We start from the raw sequence: 9,854 nt of genomic DNA, 5'->3' as shown, positions 1-9,854 counted from the left end.
TAATAATATGCATACTAAGCCTGAAGGTGGCGCTTTCCTACGGCAGCCATCTTGGATGGTACACATACACAACTCTGCATTGTTCCGCCATCTTGTCAGCACTCTAGTTGTTTAATAGCTCTATGGTTGACATGCATTTAAATTTTCTCCCGTTCCTTTCTTTCTGCACGTTTAACTTTTGCATGCGAGATTCTGTTATTTTCAAGCTGTTCTATTCCATTCTGAGTAGTGTGTCTCCAAGTGGATCTGTCTGATGCTTGCATTTCAAATGTATTTGATGAGATGCTGCATCATTTTAGAGATGCTTTTAGTGAGTTTTCTGGCCTCCTTGGGATCAATTACCTGTCCAGAGCTTACTGTATAGGAGTTGTTTCGGTATGCGTTTGTTTGGCCAGCGAATACAGTGTACAGCCCATCGAAGTTGATGTTTAGAAAGTATGGCATAGACGCTTAGCATTATTGGCTTGTTGTAATATGTCAGTATCAGGAAACTTATCTTGCCATTTGATGTTCAGGATTTTTAGTAACTACTGTAACTAGAGACTAGTAAGATGGAAATGGTTTAGTTTTCATTTTCTGCTTTTAGGTAGGTAAGGTAAGATCGTTTCTGTAATTTGAGAGTTACATATGGAGTTGAAGATCTGTTGTCTGATGGTTGGCCCCCATTAAATAATGAGAGCCAGACTGTAAAATATGGTCTGCAAGGGGAATATATCCTCCTTTTACGTGCACACTTGAGCTAGTTTTTTATGTACAGTATCTTCCGCGCAATCAAATATTTGAATGTGAGGGATAATTTATAATTATCAACATAAAAATATAAATATAAAACAAAATTTTTAATCACAATACCTATATTAAACAAATTCACTATTATTAGGCTAGTACCCAGAGTGTAAAGTTTTTTTAATTGCATGGATCATACCTCAAAAACCAGCTCAAATTTGCATGGAAAATCGCTATTAAAATAGGTGCGCAGAATTCCGTATTTGTACTGCAGTATGAAGATTAGGTCAAAGCCTAATTTTAGGAAAAATCTGTAGGAAAAGCGGCCCTTATTTTTTCAAAATGCACGGAAATATTTCTAGGACAAATTTTTGCGTGGTCGTAAAGGTCATAATTTTCTATTTTTTTCTTACGTAGGGAGGGGGCCCCCCAAAACCCACCTCCCCCTTTGGGGCTAGGCCCCTTGGTTGTCGCTACACGTAACACGACAGTTCTTTTGTCGAATTCCCAAAAAGGAAAGTTTTGTCGTTTTGGACGGAGTTGGCCGAGGCCTACCATACCTAGATCTAGCTGGCCTCTAGAAGAGCTAGCTAGGAGTTGAGTAGGCCTCTATGTCTGCCTTGCTGCTCTGTTCAATCGCGGCCGGGCTAAGTAGACCTAGGCCTACTAGGGAGGCCTAGGCTAGCTAGGCCTAGTCTATTATCATTACAAAGTCGGCATCTTATATTTTCATAAACGAAGAAAACATCTAGTGCCTACCTCTCTTTCTGAAGACAATCGTTTTTAGCATCAACAAAAGCCATTGCTACTTTTTTTTCAGATTCTGTACGAAAAAAATACTGCTGTCTGTACTCCCTGTGTGCGCGAGATGGGTTGTTTTGATGGTGAAAGTTCAAAGTGTGAAAAATTCATCAGAGGTCAAATGTCGAATTATAAACATGATAGCTTCCGGTTTTAATTCTTGGAAAACCCTGTGTGTGAGAGCGTCCCCATGAATCGTTTTGCAGTCTGCTGTAGTTAGTGATTAGGGCTAGTCTGCATTTGTTGTACTGCATGCCAACTTTTTGGTTACAAACTAGCAGGTACAGCGCGTATAAAGCTGTTGTCATTCCTTAATTTATTTATCATAGAAGAAAACTTTGTGACGCTGTATTAAGGACGTTATGCATTAAAATACTCCTACAACAAACAAAATGGAAGAGACGTTCTCACGGATAGACGAGGGATCTTCTGGATGGGGAAATGCGTTTATGGTAAGAAGAGATGACTTGCTCGCTAAGCTAAGCCTAGGCTGCAGGCTAAGCTAGGCCTAAGCCTAACCTAGATTGAATCTTTAGAATCTCACAATTCGAATGTAAACTCTGGCCCTAGCCTCGGCGGCTAGCCTAGGCCTAGGCATCGGTTTAGTGAAATATGATTACTACTACCTAGCCTAGGGGCCTAGGCCTAGGCCTAACTATAGTAGTAGGCCAGTCTGCTCTCGTAAGTCTATGATCAGGCACTAGCCTAGGCCTAAGGCCTAGGTAGGCTAGCCTAGGCCTACCCTAGATCTAGCTAGGCCTACGTATTACTACTACTAGGTTAGTCAGTAATACATTAGGCTAGCCCCCAGACTGTATAATAAGGCCTGCGTGGTGAATAATATCTGTGCAAAAATTTGGCCTTGAAATCCGTCCACACATTTCGGAAAACAAGAGCTGATTTCCGTGCAGAAGTTGCAGACAATTAGGCTTTGAACTATTCTTTATAAACAATGTGTTATACAGTAAATAACGATTCTGCATACCTATTTTTTTATTTTAGCGATTTTCTGATCAAGTCTTAGCTGGTTTTTAAGTTATCATCCGCACAATTAAAAAACTAGGCCTACAGTAGAATATTGGTTTTTTTGCTGCAGGTTATACATCAAAATTTAAATCAAGTTCGTGCATAAAATTACTAGGAAAACTTTTATGATGTTTTCAGTCAATTTGACTTGAAAACCTTAATTGTGATTTAATAATAAATGGCTGTGTTTAAAAGTACCTGTAATAATAAAGCTATGGATAAGGAAAAAGACCTACTTGATTTGTCGATTCTAGGCCTGTATGCAAAATATACAAAGTAAAACGAGCGTTAAATCAATATTTAGAAAACCAGGATCCAATAATTAGTCGTAAATAAAACAAAAAGACAGTAACTCCGAAAAGAGACAGAGACATTTTGAGATTCAACGTTTCAATCTATTTGATCATTTTCAAGAATACTGGAGTTACTGTCTTTTTGTTTTAAATCAATATTACCATTAACAAAGTAAATTAACCTCAATACAGTCATTGTTAAGTGGAGCAAGAAATTGGAATTATGTTTTGGGTTTTTCCACTTTTCCAATCATCAGTGATATTTCACATGAAGTAGTATTTCTGACATACTTTTGTGAAGTAGGAAGGACAGTAAACCACCCTAGTAATATTATTGCTTTATTAATTTTTTTTTTTTAAGTAAATCTCATGATGTTACTGTATGTAGAGAAATCCTCTTTGCCCTATTTTTTTTAAAGACAACATTTTTTGTTTGGATGTGCCTCTTTTTTGTTTAGGGACTTTAGTCTAAGATAAAAATTTGAATTGAATACTGTACAGTATAATCTTTTAAATACCATCAGATGTAATTAGGCCATATTTAATATAATCTCAATATTCAGTTTAAAAATTATTTCCAGTTTAAAAGCAAACAGGCAAATAGCACATTAGTGAGCATATCATTCATATTCTGTATTACAGTAGTTTTCCTTTCCTTTAATTATTGGTTGTACGTATTCCATTTTAAAATTTATTCTGGTTGTATTGATTCCTGTTCTGCTAAAGTGTATGTACGACTGTACATCAACTTTTTGTTCATTTGATTGTAATTTTTGACTTGATTTTCATTTTGAAATGTTGTGTAATCTGCTACTCTAGCCAAATTAGTTTTGTGGCACAGAAACTGGCATCTCAATTCCTAGTAGGCCAAATACAAAAATTACAAGTTTCTCTTTACCTTGTGCATCAATTTTCTATGCCTCAACTTTTTTTTTTGTTTTTTAAAATATCTTAGGCCAAATAATAAAAAATACATGTTTCTCGTCCGGATTTTCTGAAAAAAGGAAGGAGGAGGCACTTGATATTTATTATTTTCTTTTATTTTGTTATTATGGTTTTTTGTTATTTTTCCCCCAAGATCAGATTGCCATGTTCCACCAACAATATACAGTACATGCTTGGATGACCTATTTAGGTGTTATGTATAATATATAATCACATAAAATAACGCAATAATAATCAAGGCCTAAGGCTAGAGCTAGGCCTACAACCTCGCTCACTTCAGCGATGTCGTACGATGATTTTTATCGCCAGCCTGTGAGATTGGAAGATCACGCGGGCGGTCGCGCATCATAACAAATGTTGGCCTAACTATGCCATCGACTATTTATCATTTTTCAGGCATTAAAATTCACAATTATTATATGTAAATGTTGGAGAACAATATGTATAGGCCATGAAATTTGGCGCACGATGTATTTACCGAAAATACAGTATTTACCTGGGGTTTTTTTGGCTAATTTTTTATCTCTTTTTCTGAAATTGAAAGATAATAAATAGCAAAAAATAGGAGGTGGCTCCAAAAAGGAAGCGGGCGGGGAAACATGTATTTTTTGTACTTGACCTTATTGTTAAGTATTATAGGAAAAAAATGTGACAAAATTGAAATTAATGTGTTTTTAATACATGAATGATGAAAATTTGATTAAAGTGTGATAAAGACAAGTCTTTGTGATATGTTAACCAATGTAGAAGTAATTTTAAAATAATTATAAATAAAACTGACCTTAATAATTAAGTTATGTTCTATTTATTTAATACTTTTTGCAATGTGTTCAGTATTGATACATGAATGATAAAATTAGATTAAAGTGTGATTGTCATTGTGCTATAATAAAATCAATATTAAAATAATTATAATTTCTGCTTTTAATTTACTTTAGCTATGTTCAATTTACTTAATATTTATTTTATTTCAGTGTTTTGAGTAATAGAAAAGAAATACATACATAAATACATAAACGATAAAATAGAATTAGATAAAAGCCTGGTAATAAGACAAGTCATTGCACTGTATTAACCAACATCGGTCGCTGACAGGTCTACCGGTAATTTCAAAGAGTGTCACCCACAAACGGATGACACTCTGAATACTGTAATTCCCAAATGGTCTTTGTTAACCAATTTTAAATTTAGTCGAATACACCGCAGCCGAAAATCATACAGGATGCTTGCTTCCTCTTGGGTAAAGCTCATCCATCGCCTGTATTTTGTCAGCAGACTGCTTAAGCTGATTTGCAACTTGAAAACCTCAAGAGAAAGTGTCTTTTTAATCAAAAGTTGAATTCTTAATCTGAATTGTTCAATTCCACTTACTAGTAAGGTCAAACAGAGGTGATGGCTAGCCGCAGTTCTTTAAGTTGATTTTATCTGGAACCACAGTGGGGGCATTAAAAAGATGTAACTTGTGATCCGTATGCAGAAATATTTTGGTCATTGTTTCTCTTCATTGCTAATTTGTAACAGATGCCAAAGAGATTGTCTGTGGTGAAATCTTAATAAAAACCTTAAATTTGATTATTGAATTGTTTATTTAAAATGATTTAAACAAATTTCCGATGAGTCCTGATAGAATAACAGAGTTGTTTTTTTTTCCGCAGATATTTCTACGAAAAAACTGAATACTTTTATAGTCTGTATTGTAGGCTTACCGTACCATACTAATACTATTACTACCAGCCAATCTAAGTGCATTTGCAAAGAATATAGAAATGATATTGTATATGAGTGTGTAAACAACCTGTCTTTATTAGTAGTAATTATAGTAGTAGTAGTATTATTATAGTAGTAGTAATTGTTTATTTACAGTTTATATAGATAATGTGTTTGTAGACCTGGTCATGGAGAAAATTAATTGGTCTTTAAGGTGTTGGTTAGTACACCATTTTTATACCTCTGTAGTTAGATTCAGGAATTAGAGTTAGATTCCTTCGGATAGTATAGTGTCTATAAAGGCATGTTTCTTCTCTTTATTTCAGAACATTCAAACAAATTGTTTTGAATTTAACTACACAACATTAGAAGCAAGGAAAGCCGACAATAAGAAGCGGAATAGGTATAGAGATGTCCTACCTTGTGAGTATTCTGCTGGCATGAACAAACAATGATCACACATATATTTATATTATATTTATTTTTTTTATTTATATATATTTTTTTAAGTGACCAACCTGTGATAAATATTCAACATTATACTTGGTTAATAATATTTTATTTTATATATATATATTTTTTTCTAATTTATAAATAATTACAATGCTCTCTAGGTTACACAATTACAGGCAGAGTTTTTCCATTGTCATCAGCAGCTTTTTTTTCTTAATAAGAAAAAAAGATTATCAAAATGATATAAGATAGGCATTCATTTCGGTGGCACAAATGCGGTCTTTTATTGGAGAGGTCTTTGAGTGGAGGAAGACCTGTTTTTGCACTGATTTCTATCTGTATCTTCCTGTTTAAATTTACTATTGTTTGAAAAAATTGTAACTATTTAAATGTCTATATTCTATCATATTTCTACATGTGTTTTATTTTTTTATTGACCAAAAAATGAAACTTGAATATATTCTCTGATTTTCTAATTATTATTATAGATTTTAAACTTTACACTGATATGGTATCTAATGATATAATGATGTTTAAATAGTTAATATTAATATCTTTTCTATTTTGATAAAACCTGAATTATTGATAAACTGGTTAAACAACATTAAAAATAAATGTGTATTTATAGTGCCAGTGGGAGTAGACCATTCCATTATATCATAAGGGATTCATCCATTTTTTTAAAGAGTTTTACAAGTGTGATGTGAAACCTATACTAGGAGAAGGGAACAGGGTCAATATTGCAAAGCCTCTTTTCTGAAGAAAATGAAAAAAAAAAATCATCTCAATATGACATTAAGAATTATCATATAATGATGTACTCTTTTTTTGGGGAGGGAGTGGGGGAGGGGGAGAATGGGAGGAAAGGAAGATCTCACAGTAAAGATTTTGTACCCCTCTTGAAAATGCTGAATGAAAAAATAAATACTGAATATATTATAATTGATCTCATAACCATGACCATTAATAGTAATATGCTGGTTTAGCAACAGTGATATACGGGGTTCTCACTGGCATGCTATGAGTGCAGGTCGGTAATCGTTGGAGAGGTGCTACACCGTGAGGCCCCGCGACCTTTACTCAGTGGTATACAAATATTGAATTAAGAAGATAATATTAATTAAATTTATTTTCCAGATGATCATAGTCGTGTAAAATTAGAAGTTGGCAACAGTGACTACATCAATGCCTGTTTTGTACATGGAAAGAAAGCTGGTAGAAAGTACATTTTGACTCAGGTACGTCTCTCTTGAATCCGCCACTAATCTGGTTTAATGAGCTTCATAACATTTAATTTTATTTTGCTGCACGTTGTGATGCTCATTGGTGCTAACTTCCGTGAGACAATTGATAATAAAGCAGTGAAAATGTGCAAATATTATGAATTTGCAGATTATGTGTTACTTTCCGGAAGATTCTTGCTTGCTTGAGGAAGTGCAGGAGGCCGCGAGTTCCGGGAGGCTTTGAACCCCTGCTTTGCAATAACAATATTTTCTTAGTACAATGCAACAATACAGATATTGAACCAATGAGTGGGGGAATTGGAATACAAGCATCAAGAAATGGAGTTGAATAGCTTGGTGGTTAAGATGCTTGCTTTCCAATTCCAAGAATGGGGAAAATTTAAACTTTTGCAGAATAGTTAGTAATATTTACAGTTGAAATTGCCTTAGTCAAATCCAAAATGCTATTGAAATATTTTTGATACTTTGACTTTTAGATAAAATTTGACTTACATATTGTTAATTAATGGAAAACACAGCAATTTGGCATGTAAAATAAGTAAAAGATCGAATTGGAAATTATTCGACTTAGGCACAGTTGACAAGGCAACTGTATTGCTTTCCATGAAGTAATTACAAAGAAAAGAGAAAATATGATGTAGAAGGTACAAAAAAAAGAAGAAAAGCAGGATCAAAAAACATAAAAAACACACATCTTACATAGTATTCACATAATTACTACTGCAGTTGTCAGTGGTATTAGGGTTCAAAGCAACACAAAATGCATCCTAGCAGAAAGCATTGCCACAATATTTGGGATTTGTACTAGATTTAAGGTGAGTGATTTTTAAACCCAAGGGCTTCTTTTTGCAAACTTTAGATTGGCTTCTTTTCGAGATGGGCTTCTTTTCAAGGCTACTTTTGCAAATTAAAGAGGGGGGATGGGCCCTTTCTTTTAAAAATGAATTCCGTCAATTTTGTGAATTTCTACTGTAAAACAATATATATGGCCACTCTAACATCAATCTGTATTATGGAGTGTACTGCATGGGCTTCTTTTCGAGGCTAATTTTGCAAACTAAAGAGGGAGCTTCAATTCGAGATGGGCTTCATCCAGAGGTTAAACCCCCTGGGCTTCAATTCGAGGTTTTACAGATGGCTCGTATCATGAGATTTTAATTCCATGATTATAATTCCAGGCCCAATACTATACCCAAAGAATCACATGACAATGCTCTACATTTTTATCATAGGCTGTGTTACCATCTGTTATTTAAAAATAAGTTGGAAATAACTTTTGTTTTTATTATGTAAATAAATAATAAGTTTTAAAAATATCTCTGAGTATTCATAGATACTACCACATAAATCTAAAACTTGGATATCAAAATTTAAAATGGAATGCTCTAATTTTAATGTTTTAATTATTAGCTTTAAACTGGAAGTTAAAACATGCCAATAGTAATTTGTATACCCTTAAGTTTCTGGCAGCAAATATGGTTTTTCATTTTAAAATGTCTGTAAATCATTAAAAAATTATTTAATTTTTTTTTTCAGTCTGTGACTTATTGCTAATTATTTCATAATGATAGGCTCATTTATCTGAGTGAATTAATTACTTTTTTTTTTATGGTAGTATGTCTTTAAAGATGTACTGTCCCTTGAAAATGACCAAAATTGTAAAAAATAATTTTTAAATTAACTTGCTCATTTTGCAGTAACATACAAATTATTAACTTGAGCAAGAAATCATTTAATTAAAAAAATGTGTTCCCTGATTTTTTAATTGGATAATTAGAATAAAGATAATTAAAACACTTCCAGTTACTGGGAGTATTTTTATTATTTTTTCGCTGTAAAATGATGGTTTTGATGGGTAAGCATTTTTTAAATACACTAATTTCTATGTTCAAGTTGATAATTTTTATGTTACAGGTACTTCAAAATGGGCAAGTAAATTTCAAAAATGATTTTTATGATTTTTTTTTTTCGTTTTTGGCAAGGGACAGTACATCTTAAACCCTGAAATATTAATAATTTCTTTTTATATGTCACATACTGTACGTTCATAATCATAACCATAATAATTTTCCATTTGGCATAGTATGACTGCAAATCGTTTATCAACGGTAGTTTGTTACTAGACTTTAACAGAAAAGATGCTGAATATGCCTCATATAATGTGATATTTTACAATCCAATATTATTATTGTATTTGATGAAATGAAGTAACAATTAAAAGTAAAGTGCTGTGTCAGTTTCTGAAGTTTTTGTCTAGGCTAGATTTCAAATTCCTGACCCCTTCAGTTGACACTACAATGTAGTCAATTGACACATTAAAAACCTCTGCAAGACTATAGATGTCTACTGAAAGGCGCTACTCAACCAGGCCAATGACTCATTCATGTATCTACCTTGCATTACTAATGATTTCTAGGAATTCAGGCTCTCTGATGCCTGGTTTTTTTTATGCACACCTATTGATTACAACACTTTTATGTATTCTAGCCTCTCTGATGCCTGGGTTTTTTTTTATGCACCTATTGATTACAGCACTATATACGTATTGTAGCCTCTCAGATGCCTGTGGTTTTTTTATGCACACCTATTGATTACAGCACTTTTACGTATTCTAGCCTCTCTGATGCCTGGGTTTTTTTTTTATGCACACCTATTGATT

The 9,854-nt window shown here is 33.3% G+C and overlaps 2 protein-coding genes across 7 annotated transcripts in view; one reads left to right on the top strand and one right to left on the bottom strand.

Annotated features, from left to right (window-relative positions):
* The window catches only part of LOC117115635 (protein FAN-like), a 28,734-nt gene extending 27,095 nt beyond the window's left edge, over positions 1–1,639 (bottom strand). Inside the window, exon 1 of the mRNA XM_033259504.1 lies at positions 1,486–1,639. Within this exon, the coding sequence (XP_033115395.1) occupies positions 1,486–1,529 (44 nt within the window). The 5' untranslated portion in view covers positions 1,530–1,639. The remainder of the gene's footprint in view (positions 1–1,485) is intronic.
* A 92-nt stretch (positions 1,640–1,731) lies between these two features.
* The window catches only part of LOC117115636 (tyrosine-protein phosphatase non-receptor type 1-like), a 29,039-nt gene continuing 20,916 nt past the window's right edge, over positions 1,732–9,854 (top strand). For 3 of the 6 annotated variants that reach the window (XM_033259507.1, XM_033259506.1, XM_033259505.1), the window contains exons 1-3: positions 1,732–1,979; positions 5,825–5,921; positions 7,089–7,189. In XM_033259507.1, coding sequence (XP_033115398.1) covers positions 1,920–1,979; positions 5,825–5,921; positions 7,089–7,189 — 258 coding nt within the window. In that variant the 5' untranslated portion in view covers positions 1,732–1,919. The remainder of the gene's footprint in view (positions 1,980–5,824; positions 5,922–7,088; positions 7,190–9,854) is intronic. The other 3 variants (XM_033259510.1, XM_033259509.1, XM_033259508.1) reach the window with 2 other exon arrangements.

Source organism: Anneissia japonica, unplaced genomic scaffold, assembly GCF_011630105.1.
Source record: "Anneissia japonica isolate Jap-2015-1 unplaced genomic scaffold, ASM1163010v1 scaffold16662_len1167910_cov178, whole genome shotgun sequence".
NCBI lineage: Eukaryota > Metazoa > Echinodermata > Crinoidea > Comatulida > Comatulidae > Anneissia > Anneissia japonica.
Note: the sequence above shows the minus strand (reverse complement) of the source record. Positions and strands in the feature narration are given on the sequence as shown.